This window comes from Megalops cyprinoides, chromosome 9 (genome assembly GCF_013368585.1).
Source record: "Megalops cyprinoides isolate fMegCyp1 chromosome 9, fMegCyp1.pri, whole genome shotgun sequence".
NCBI lineage: Eukaryota > Metazoa > Chordata > Actinopteri > Elopiformes > Megalopidae > Megalops > Megalops cyprinoides.
The window spans coordinates 24478580-24491604 of NC_050591.1; the positions used below are offsets into that span (position 1 = coordinate 24478580).

At 43.8% G+C, this 13025-nt stretch overlaps 1 protein-coding gene across 1 annotated transcript in view; it reads left to right on the forward strand.

Moving 5' to 3' along the window:
* Positions 1–13025, forward strand: part of LOC118783686 (IQ domain-containing protein J-like) — a 42492-nt gene that overhangs the window by 25049 nt on the left and 4418 nt on the right. Inside the window, exon 2 of the mRNA XM_036537638.1 lies at positions 10192–10256. Within this exon, the coding sequence (XP_036393531.1) occupies positions 10192–10256 (65 nt within the window). The remainder of the gene's footprint in view (positions 1–10191; positions 10257–13025) is intronic.

Genomic DNA, 13025 nt, shown 5'->3' on the forward strand with positions numbered 1-13025 from the left:
TCAGCGCGTTTAAATGTTTATATATTTTACAATCACCGGCACGCAGAAAGACGTGTATTTTCTCATCTGAAAGTCAAGGTTATTACTGTATGGGTGAGTGGTTTGACTCAGTTCCAGGATGTCAGAAGGAACATCTGACAGGTGCAGTGGAGAAGCCAAACACATGGAGAATATTCATTGCTGCGGTATCGGGAGGATTCGGCGTGCGCCCGTCAGTCTACGTCCACCGGCTCCGCCAGAAGAAATGGCACAGCCTCTCCTGATAACGGGAGAGTGCTATAATTGCAAATCCGCCTCTGTCCACATTCTCACAAAAGATTTCCTCTGAAAAGTCAAATAAAGAAAGTGAAGAGGCCGGGAAGCCGGAGGAACAATCAGCTGTGACATTGCGCGATTATGCTGGGTGTTTTTAAATACCTCAGGCCGCTGTCAGCAGCCTGTTAAAAGTGGATGTTTTCTGTGATTCTTTCTCTCTCTCTCTCTCTCTCTCTCTCTCTCTCTCTGTTTCTCTCTCTCTCTGTTTCTCTCTCTCTCTGTGAAGTAACTAGCTCTGCTTTCAGAGACAGGGAGCAGATCAAGAAGGTGTGAAATGGTGACCTCGCTATCATGAGTTGTGTGGCAGAACCTCTCACACCTAATGCAGGGATCATTTTGCATGCTAAGAGCCAACCCAGGCCGACCCCACGAGTTGCGGTGTCTTGTGGTGCAGTGGCCTGAAAGCCACCTCTGCGGGTCCGTCACTTCTTAATGCAACCGCTTCTTGACATCGCAGTGAGGGGGTGACTTTGCTGCAAAGCCACAGTGGTGTTGCGCTGTTGTCACATGCTGGCTGTGGTGGCCTCGTGTTGGCCTCCTAATGGGCTCAGCAGTGTTGGTGTTGATTGATTTTGCACTCCGTTCCCTCCTGTGTGTAAACACAACCAGGGTCAGGTTTGCAGCTTTATAGGTCTGCATTTCGCCGCACTTGGTACAGGATGCAGCATTTCACTCCACACCTTCCAGCAAAGCGATTGCATGCATGTTTAATGTCACACCGGAGACAGGTGTGCTAAAAATGAGTTATTTTTCACCTGAAATTTTCCAATCTCTCAGTCAGGGAGAGTGGTGGGGTTATGAATTCAGACGGTGGTGAGCGGGAGACACATGGTTTGATTGCACATGTGTGGCTGATCATAGTGTGATGTAAGCTACAGAGCAGGACGTTCTTTATTCATCCAACTATATCTCAGAGCCCCCCCTTTTTCTCCCTCTCTCACTCTCCAGCTCTCTCTCTCTCTCCCTCTCCCCTTCTCTCCCTGCTTCTCCCTCTCTCCCTCACTTCCTCTATGGAGTCGTAAAAAGCAGCCATCCACAGATGAACAACCGCGCTGGGCCCGTGCTAACTCTCAAAACTGGAAAATATTTAAATTGTTTTCATTTTCTACATGGTTGATTTCAGATGATAGCTTTACAGAAGGAAAATAAGGGGAAAAAAATAAAATTATCAGAGTTATAATGGGGGAGAAGTACGTGCGTATAAAACATGATTCTTGGGAAGCACCTTTGAGGAATGTGAATTGTCAGGGTGATGACATTGTGCATATGTCTCATGGTAGCTGTCAATTTTGGGTGTGTATGTGGTTCTATTCTTTTTCTGTGGGTATGTGTTTCAGGGCAAAGTTAGGGTTTAAGGCTGCATTTTGAGGTAGGCACTAAGGTGTCATTTCTCTAGCAAAAAACCCAGGTGGTGAAGTGCTCGACCGAATGCATAAGCTTTGTACAGTGCTACAGTTTAAGCAGTGTTTGTGAGTCACTGAGGGAAGACCGTCCTAAGGATATTAATATCACAATGCAAAGCCCTCCATCTCACATGTCGATAGGCCCTCTAGCATTAAGGAGCAGGTCTCTTGACAAATCCCGTCTGCAATATTTGAACATCCATGATGTTATTCTGTTTTCATGTGTGTTTTAGTTGTTGGTTTATTTGAATTGCCTCTGGGACCATATTTTCATCAAAAACAATTGAAGCAAATAACATGGGGCTAGCAGAGAAATGAAATAATACCATTCTCACCATTAAAGAAAACAATATCACTGCTTCTGTTCTTGTGTTTCACTGTCGTACTGCAGATATTTTACTCTGAGGTATTTATTAAAATACATATGCACACGTGGCAACATGACCAACCTCTCCCTCCTCACACAGCATCTTTTAAAATCTATAAACGTGTGTGTGTGTGTATGTGTGTACAAACATCCATGTTCATGCCAAAATTTGCCCATTTGCGTGTACATGCTTCTATGTGGTATGCATGTGTGTACGCTTGCATGCACATGCACGTGAATCGTAGATCTGCCAAAGCTCTGTTTTGCTACTGATTCTGGTAGGTGCCAGCAAGATGTTGTCATACAAATGTCACCATTGAGAGAGCCATAATTAGTGTGTTTTTTTGTGGAGGTGGAAAAAACACCACAAAATGCTAAATTAACATGCATTGATTTATATGCTATGCGAGCAGTAACCATAAGAATTTTGATACTCTTACTCTGACCATCTGGAATTTAATATTGAACCTTGTGATTTACGAACCTCTATTTTCACGGTGCCCCCCCTCCACAGGAATTTTATATCCTCATGAGAGCGATCAGGGCTTCACATTGTATTTTATATTTGCCTGCAAAGTCATGTATGCCGATGAAAGTGCTGTGGCTCTGCGTATTACTGTACATACATTTTATGTCAGTACTCCGTCCATTTAAAACAATCAAAAATTGCTTTTTTAAATACTCAGTTAATTGTGTTTTTCACGGTGCTTCTAGATTGAATCACATTGGTTTTAATGAAACCGCTCGCAGTACTTTTTAAAGCACAGCCAGGTGAGTGATTTTTACCTAAAGGGTAATGCGGTGGACCATGATTTCAATCTCCTTCCTGGGACACAAAATGGTACCATTAGCCGAACACAACTGTAATCCATTTAAATCCAGGTCTTTCATTAGAGAAGTAGGAGAAAGGAACAGGTACTCATTCTGAGGCTCCAAAATGTGCTTTCCTCTAATCAGCTCCCTCTACTTCACCTCCATCACCAAGTACACTTCACTGATTCCCATTTCAGCAGCCAGGCTTAGCCATTAATCAAAGATTGGAGGGTTTTTTTTTTCTTTTCATGACTTTCTACTTCATTAGTTTCAATACTTTAGAGAAATGATTGGCTAATGGCCACTCACACCGTTCTCTCAGTGATGTCGAATTTATCAGTGCTGTCCATCAACCATCGGGACCGCCTTGTCCAATTTCCCTGCCTAATTTCGGAGTTTAAACACCATGTGCATTTATTTCTCTTACAATTAATGTTACGGCGGGGCAGCCGGTCCTCCAGCACATCACTCATTTTGGCTCCTCGTTTGCCTGGCCTGCTAATGGGGGAACTATGACTGAAGCACCCTAACTGCAGCACAGTCTGACTGCAGTGTGTGCGTCTGCGAACACGAGTACCTGCATCACACCCCACAGGCTGCATTCATCACCTCATTGTATTGACATTGTGTGTGCATGGATGTGTGTATTTCTAGTATTGTGGCGCATGCCAAAAGTTGTGTTTAGCACCAGATTGAAACCTTGTGTGAGCTTGCGTGTGTGTATTGTGATAGGGCGGCAGATGACACAGACTGTGTTTAGGCTCTAAGCCGAATCTATACTGTGACCCACCCATGGTGTCAGAATAACACAGCAGTTGGGGGGGGGGGGTTAGCATGAATAGCATGCAGGTCTTTGGAAGGGAGCCTGACTGAAATAAACTGAGGGCACGGAGTTATTTATGAAATCAAAGATGCAAAGTCATGGACTGGCTGCCACTGGACTGCCCAGGCACCTGCAGGAAGGCAGGGTAGATCTGCACTGTAGCAGAGGCAGTCCATTGATTTGTGTTCAGACAAGAGTTTTGCCTTAACATGCCTCTCATGTTAATGATCCCACTGCTCTATGGCATAAACCTGTCTCTACTGGGGAGAACGGGATGATTTTAGTGGACTCAGAAGGGAAGACAATATCATAATACTGACAAACAAAGCATATTACAATCTCAATTAGCCGCGTTGCTCAATAAAAATATTATTGTGAGGCCTGTTCAAGATGCTTAATTTGTAGTCGGAATAGAATTTTTATTGGTGCATTATTTTCACGACATTAAAATGACAGGTTTAAACAAGGAGATGTAAAGTGTTTGCAGGTTTTAAAGGGTGTTTGGTGTGGCATGTTAACGGCACATTTTATTGGTTAAATTATTACACACCAGAGGAGTCTTAAAATGATAATCATTCCCTAAGTTTTACTGTACAGTGGAGGAGCGTGCATAATTCTTCTAAAGGTTGACACGTTTCTAAGCACATTTTCCTTCGCAACACCTGTAGAATGCCTGCAAAACTACTTATGCAATAAAGGTAACAAATTAAACTTGCGTGTCATTTATCAAAATATTCTGGATATTTTGTCTCTCACCTGCAAGTCCTCTATGTGTTCATCATGTATAATTTGTCTCTCTGTCTCTAACCTATGTCACCTTTCTCTGTCTCTTACCTATAAGTCTTCTCACTTTCTGGCTGTCTCTCACATGCATGTAATTCCTCTCTCACCTATATGTAGTTTTTCTTCGTAAATGAGTGAGGTCACATTAAGGTCACATGTGTAGGGCTTCAGGTCTAGTGCCAGACAATATTTTTCAAGCTTATCAGGCTTATCAATCATCAACCTGCAAAAAATAGGACAGTCACTTTCCTAAACATTTACATTACAGTGTTCTTATGAGAGAGAGACAGACTGTCCTGGAGGTATATGATACATACTGTACAGGATACTGTGGGCCCATTGCACTCATATCTAGTGTAGATGTATATTGGCTGTATGTAGTGCAGGTGGCCATAGGTGTACATTTAGTTCTAGTGAAAAGGTAAGTGCAGTGTTGTTTAAATTGAAACGCTCATGATATTGGATCACAAATTAACTGTTCCGAAAAGAGAAGAGAGGCGTTGATCGCGAACATTAGTTGGATCTTGGGAGACCAGCTGTCCCTGCAGAAAAGGTTCACGTGGTTCAGTCTGACAGTCTGACGGCTGCTCCCGTGGCGTGTTTAAATATTCATCCTTTCTCTCTTTTGTTTGTTTGTCTGTTTGTCAGCGTGCGTTCACAGAGGAGCCGCCCGCATGCGGCGTGTACTCTGAACGTCTAAATGTGTCGCGGGAGCGCACGAGCGGAGCGCAGATGAACACATGTCCGCCCGCGCACGCCCGCGATGCGACGCGGAGCGGCTTGCCTGTCTGCCGCAGCATATCTCAATGTGTTACAGATGCTCCCAGTGCAGCGTGGGTAATTACAGAGCGGCTCAGGCTGCCAGAGCAGTTTGCCGGTGCTGGCTGGATGCGGCGCGTGCCCAGCTGAAGGTGCCTGCTGTGGAGGCGAGGGAAGAGTGCCAGGGGGCACGTAGGCCATGCCAGAGGGCTGGAGCTGTGCCAAGCCTCCACACTGTTCTACATTCAAGGCACCTGTATGCAACCCATCCATGCTCAAATTGTCAGCACCGTTCTGCATGGTTGCAATATTAGATCCTCTCCCTGAATATGCACATCTCACATCTTGTTTTGTCGTTTAAGCCACGGCGCATGCGGGGCCATTAGAAGTTCAGCATCCCCCATTACCGACGTTAGCGCCGCTTTAATGTTTACGGTCTGAAGAGCATTCTAATTCCCTCCATTTACGCCATCTCTGAATGCGGGGCTGCCTCTTCCCGGGGAGAACAGAACACAGTGTCCGTCATTAAGCAGCCTGACAGGTCCAGCCGTGCCACTCGTACGGAGGGGTCGTTCGGGGACACCGGAGCCATCGCTCTGGCAGACTCCGGACAGGAGCAGACACAGAAGTCATCCTCTGTCTGGACCGGCTCCAGATAAGAGCCGGAGCACCAGCCACCCCAGGGACGAAGTGAGAAGAGACAGGATCACTTGTCACCGGGAGAAACTCTGCTGCGAGGCGACAGATCGTTGCCGAGAACGGTGTCCCTGGAAACGGAGTCGACGGTGATTATGGCTGCTGGAAGGGCATGTCTGCCCTTCTCTCCTGGGCATTGACGTGCCGGCTCCTTGCCTCGCCGCCTGCCCATCACCACCAATGACGCGATACGCTGTCTCCCTGGAGACGGTAGTGCCTGGCAACCTCACACCTCAATGAGAGGGACCGGATTCTGCCCTAGTTCTTGTGTTTGCTCAGACAGTTATATATATCTTCGCTTCTGAAAACGTATGTTTACTCCAGGACTTTGGCTTGTAAAATACACAAGGTATCTTGAAGCTAATTGACTTCATTAAGAGAGCAAACACAGCTGTACTGATATGAGGTTCATCTCCTCTGCTGTCCGTAGCGATGCTCTGCACTGTTGCCAGTTTCAATTTGATCGCTGTGAAACTCATAAAGTATTAACGAGGCCGCTGCAGTGCTGATGGACCTAACAGAGTGAGTGAGCGAACGTGTCTTTGATTTGGTGTGTAATTGAATGAGGTGCATTACTTCATTGCAGTCCTCTGCTAACATTGGTTGAGATAAAGCCTGAAACTTGAAGACCTCAGCTGAAACCCCTCAAAGTCTGAAGATGTTAAGCATGGAAAATGGGTTCGCTGTATTCAAAGCTGAATGTGTTAAGCAAGTATCTGAAGGAATATAAAAAATATATCAGTCATAGCTACATGATGCTGATCTACTTCAAACGTTGGGCTAGATATAGCAATTATGTCCAGTTCTGTAGCTGTCTGTTTTTGAACTATGAGTGTTTGATAATTTCATTTTATCCATCATTATATCATTAATGTCTGTTTAGTGCCCATGTTCAGTGCATTAATAGGAAGCGGGACACTGTAAATGCTGTGCTTCTGGTGTTTAAACAAGCAGCATGATGTTAGATTCGGTGTCCACTCTTTTATCACAACTTTACGAAAGGGCCTTCATTACTGGCATCCCACACCTCCCCGCCACTACTCTCCGGGAGCTCCAGAGAGGCGAGGGAGAGATTTATACCTGGCAAACAGGCGAGATGAAGGCCGTAACTCACGCTGGCGCCGTCTCTCTCGTTCTCCGCTTGCTCGCCTGGCGCCGATCCAGTTTAATTTCTCCAGAGCCACAGGGTCCACCTTGGGCTCTAAACACCACCCTCCACCCTCTCCCACAGTCCTCATCTCCCCCTCTCTCCTCAGTTTTTCTATCATTCTCACCCCTCCCTCTCCCTAGCTGTCATCCCCCTCTTTTCAGCTCCTTCACTCTCTTCTCTCCCCCCCCCCCCCCTATTTATTCTGATCGGGAGGTGTGAAGTGAATGTAGCCGGCTGTCAGAAGGTCTATTTCCTGTGTTTTTTTTTTACAGCTCTGAGAGTTCAAGGTCCAGCCATCATCAGCAGCACTTTTGTTTGGTCCCATGCAATCCCAAACCATGTTCATAAATTCTCCCCACAAGCCCTGATAATCAATACCCCATGCTTGCCAGTGCAAAACCCAAAATGAGTATAGATTTTCTGTCCTTAGCATTGCTAAATTATGCAAAGCTTCTTTTTATTTCCTGGTCTTTTGGACTCTGATTCCTCAGTGCAAAAAAGGGCCCAGTTCCTGGAGAAGGAATTGATCCATGTGGAGGTGCTGTTGCAGTAAGGAACACAATTAGGCCAGAGGTTTTCTTTGCAGATGCTTATCTGCCCCATCGCCCAAGATCCCCCAGTAATTCAGGAGGACAAAGACTGTGTTGTTTATCAGTTGCATTAAACTCCATTTAGAGTTTTTAATCTAGTTGTTGTTTTTTTAAAGCGGTTTAGTGAATGCTTAAATCAGCTCTTTTTGAAAGAAGAAGTGAATTAATGCTAGAGAGGACACACACACACACACACACACACACACACACACACACACAGTCTACAGTTGTACAACAGTCCATTTTAAAATAAAAGTGAGTCACTGAGTTAAAGCTCATCACTGCGCTTTAGGAGTCTTTTGGTCCTGCTTCCACTGTAAACCTCCAACCATTCCAATGTATGGCAGATAAGGGTCCTCTCTCCTTTCTCTCCCCACTTCTGACTCTGTTTGGTCCTCTGAAACAGTTTCTCTGCAGACATGTACTTTAGCCTATTTAAGGGATGATGATGGCTGGAGCATTGATATGAACAGTATCTGTGACCCATGCTCTCTACTCAAGCTTGGGTGCTTAAACATGTTTCCCATCAGTGAGTTGTGCATGGCTTTGCAAGGACTTGTACAGGGCAAACTTTGGGCAGGTTTAGGGAGTGTCACTGAAACTCTGCCAGTGATTGACATCTGCCACTTCGCTCCCAGGCTGAGGGCATCAATTTGCCTGCAGTGTGTCTCTCCTGGGAAAAAATAAAAAAATAAGTGTGGTGCACTGATTCCAGGTCGCATTATCGTAGTGGAGAGGCAGGAGCTCGACCTTGCTGGTGCTTTTTGAGTGAAGGGAGAGCTAATAGTCCCGGTAAGCAGTGACAAGCCCATCAGTAACTCCGGAGGAAATTGAAATGATTGTCTCATTCAGTCACAGAGCAACTCTATTACAGAGTCTCTCAAATCAGCCGTTGCCCTCCTTTTCCTAGGTAACCTAAAAAAAAAAAAATTATTTAGGCCGAAAAGCGCTTTATGATGGACTCTCGGTCCCTGTGAGGATTTTTAAGGGATTTGGAGAGACGAGGGTGACACGGATTCACAGAGAAGCGGGGGGAGCTTGAGCAAAGCTGCAGTGGCGAGACGGAGCTGGGCCCGGCTCATTCTCTGCGTGAGTGAGGCACACGGAGGTGAAGGTTATTTTCACAGAGCATGCGGAATGGGCTGGCTTTGCTCCGCGGGTGCAGTCGCTCGTGAAACCGGCTAAATGGGCCGGAAAGTTGGTCTTTTCTCGTTGTTCCCTGCACTTTGGCTAATGCGGTCTGATACTAATATCACAGCTACAATCTCAATTACAACCTCAAAGCACTTTCCAGTAAGAGTGCTGGACCCAGGAGACTCCCAGAATGTATAGCACATTTGTACAGATCAAAGGAACAATGGCAATATCCCGCTGTGGATTCAAACCCAAGACTGTCATGATTTGCGCTGCGCACCGTGGCCAGAAGGCGTGCAGACCATCTGTATCTTCATCTCAACATGGCTTTACACATTTTAATAGGATTTTCATTTAAATGAAAAGCAGCCATATTAGAACAGGGGCTTTGGAGCTGAAGAGGAACTGAATAAATAGACTGCAAATTAGCAATATTAGTGAAATATGGCTTCAGCTTAATTCCTTCAATTTATCGTGTCTTTTTTTTTCTTTTTCACTCTTTATCAACAATGCAAGGACAAAACTGTTGGCAAAATGTGTACAAAATTATATCAACTTTGAGAGCAAATATCAACACACACCATCTGTGTACATATGGCTCATTGGTGTTTGATCATCTGCAATATCTGATATTTCGTTTCTCCTCTTTGTTTCTGGTAAACATACCTCAGAAAAATGCAACTTGTGGTCTCCTTTTAAAAGCTGCAGCACTCAGAATGCATGCAATTCACATTTTAATCCCAGAACTGAGCCTCTTACAAACCACCCCACATAACTCCCACAAACCTTAATGCACACACGCACCCACACCCCTGTATATGCACTCTATCACGACACACACTACCTCGTCTTGTGCTGTACCCTGCTTCACATGGTCCCCCAGCAACACTGAGAGAGATGCTCCAGTTTAATTCCACTTGTAATTAAATTAGTCCTTTTAATTATTCAGCAGGAAGCCTACCCTTATTAAAGGGAATTATTAAACCAGAAGCGGATCGTTGAGTGAAGTGCAGGGACTTCAGCATGTTTCCTAACCCGTGGCTGCGCGAGGGTGGGTGAAGGAGCCGCATGAGTCTTGGGGGGCTGAGTGGGGTCGTGGAAGGCCAGGGGCCCTGGAAGATGAAGAGGAGAGAGCTTGACTGCGTTTAGAGTGCGGGAGATGGGAGTGGGCAGCGCCTTCGCCTCCCTTCTTCAACTGCTTTACCTTCAGTGTCAGATCTGCTGAGTGTTATTAGTGCATTATGACATTTCGTCCTAGATTCAGCTGTAAGTCGCGAGGATGAGAACAGACACTTGAGTGTTAGGAGACATAGGAGAGACTTAACTCCCTCTTTCCTGTTTTTCCCTCTCTATCTCAGGAGGAGCTGAAGAGGCTCCAGAATGGTCTGAAACATGTGAGCGATGGAAGATACCATCTGCACAAGTGAGTATACACACACACACACACACGCACACACACACACATATTTACACACATAGACACACACACACACACACACACATGCACACACATTATATTATGCATGCTGAAATCCACACGCACTCATGGAGGTGTATTATGTGGTTAGTGCTAGCAGCCGCATAACAACAAATTAACCCAACTTCAAAGTTAATCTCAATTTTTAACCCCTTTAACACCAGTTAAAACCAGTTCAGTACTCTGGACTAATATCTTCCTTAGGGGGAATTTTTCTGGCAAGTATCATTAAAATATATTTTGAGAGTTTTTTAACCACACCAATGTGAAAAATGTGGAAAAAATATTCAGTTTATTTGCACATAATTTCAACTGATTTTTTTTTTTTTTTGCTCGGCCATGTGTCTAACATAGGTTTTTTTGTATTTATGGTGCAGCTCAGGCCATTCCTCAGAATATGTTTGTTTAACATGAAGTTTATTCCCCTTACATTTTTCAAATCTGAATGTTGAATCTGAATTTCAAAGATTATATGCTGTTTTTTTGCCTTCCATAGGCAATAATGTAGTGGTAAAGATGTGTGGTAGGGAGCATGACTCATAACCCAGAGGTTCCTGCTACTGTTCCCAGGCGGGCCCTTAGGCAAGGTACTTAACCTCAGTTGCCTCGGTAACTATTCAGTTGTATAAATGGATCACATGTAAAAATTGTAAGCTATGTACATCACTCTAGGATAACAGCATCTAATCAAATATAATCTAAGTAAGTGTGTGTGTGTGTGTGTGTGTGTGTGTGTGTTTGTGTTTGTGTGTGTGTGTGTTTGTGTGTGTGTAGAAATTTGGGAGTGTGACTATTTGTACACATGTAAGTAGCTTGTCAAATGACCACTTTAGTGTTAGGATGTATAGATTTTTTTATGATTTTATCTCTTGTGACGTGTCTTCTTGTCTTTTACATCTTTAAGTATGTGGTGTGTTCATTGATTTTAAGGAATGTATTGTATATTTAGATATATTGTATATTTACTGCTCTTCGTGTGCTGTACTAAAACTGTACACAATGTCAACATACAGCACAAGTCACAAACCAATTTCCCTTTAAGGGATCAATAACATATGGTTCCATTTAATCCAACTCAATAACCTGCAATGTGTGGCTACCTATCTATTATCCTATCATTGGTATTAAGTTGTAAACATAGACAGGCGTCCTCAGGAGACAGCATGTCCCTTGGTTAGAAAGACTACAGCTTGATAGTCATATCTAGCTATATGACCATGTATAACACAAGACATCCACTCCTATTCTATTCACATTTACTTTTCGTCACTTAGCAGACACTCTTATCCAGAGCGGCGTACAAGATGAGTACATTTAACGTTACATTAACATTGTTGACATCTGGCAGATGCTGTTATCCAGAGCAATGTTCCAGATGTGAGTACATGTGAGGATCTCAATGACAAGCACAAAATGCATCAGGCAAAACAACGTTACACAAACAAGGACACCGCCATCCATACGAGCAGGACCCAGCATCAAACACGCAAGGCTGAGACCACAAATGTGCACCCGGCCCAATGGACAAGTTCAACACAATATACCAAACAGGAGCATATCATTCCAGCACAATACCAACACACACCATGAAGTAAAACTTATATATAATGGAGGGATGCACTTAGTTCATTGAGTTAATTAACAGTAGCAATATGGGATACTGATATGACAAGGCCTCCCTCTGTGGCATCCATTGGTGGAATGCCATAGGTAGGCTCCCTTGTCTTTGTACATAGAGTCTTAGTATGATGAGGCTGAGAATGAAAGCTGATGCCTCATCGCAGACACACCCAATACATGCTCAGTTCAGTTAATAAGCAGATGAGCTGCCTGCTGAGTGGGGAAGCCTAAGCTGCCAGCTATTTAGACTAGCGGTTAAAATGCACTTATGAAACTAACCAAGGCAAAAAACAATGGCAAACACTCGCTATACAATACTATGTGAATCCTTGCAGTGCCCAGTAACACATTGTTGACATACAACATTTTCACTCAAAAACAAATTAGAAAAGTAATACTTAGTTATGTACTTAAAGCATTCTTCTGTTTATGATCATGTTTGTCTAAATTTGATAATTTTAATATTGTGATGGAAACGGACTCTGGAGGAAAGGTTTTTCTTTCTTTTTTCCTTTGTCTTTTGTTTTCTTGGTTGCTTTCCCAGGCTTTACCAGTTATTCAGTAATGCAAATCCTTTCATTTGTTAAAATACATGTACATGTTGGGGTCAGTTTGTTTGAATTGGTTGAGTATTACGCAACACATAATAATGATCTTTATGTAAAGTGAATAAATGGCAGCCGAAGTTGGTTAACTTCCTTGTATCTCCAGCAAATTGCACAGCAGAGACAGATATGTAGAGCAGTTTCAGTCATGCACCACTTTGAAATCTTTTCCCACAGACAGCACGGTGTATTACACTGACATGGCTGTCATAAAATATTGTGTTATGGTTACATAATGGACTCATAATGGATGTGCTAACCCCTAGAAAATACATTATAAGAGAAAGTGAGTTGAAAAAAGAAAGATGTAATAGTCAGGCAAGAGTGCTGTGGCTCTTTAGTTAAATTTGGTTCTAATAAGGCTTTATATTTTTCCTGTCTTTTGTTCACTCTTATTTCCACCTGAACCATAGGTTTTAGGGGGTTAATTAATAAGATGCTCTTACACTGAGCTCTAATTTTTACAGCAGTCAAGCTGAGAGCTCCCTGT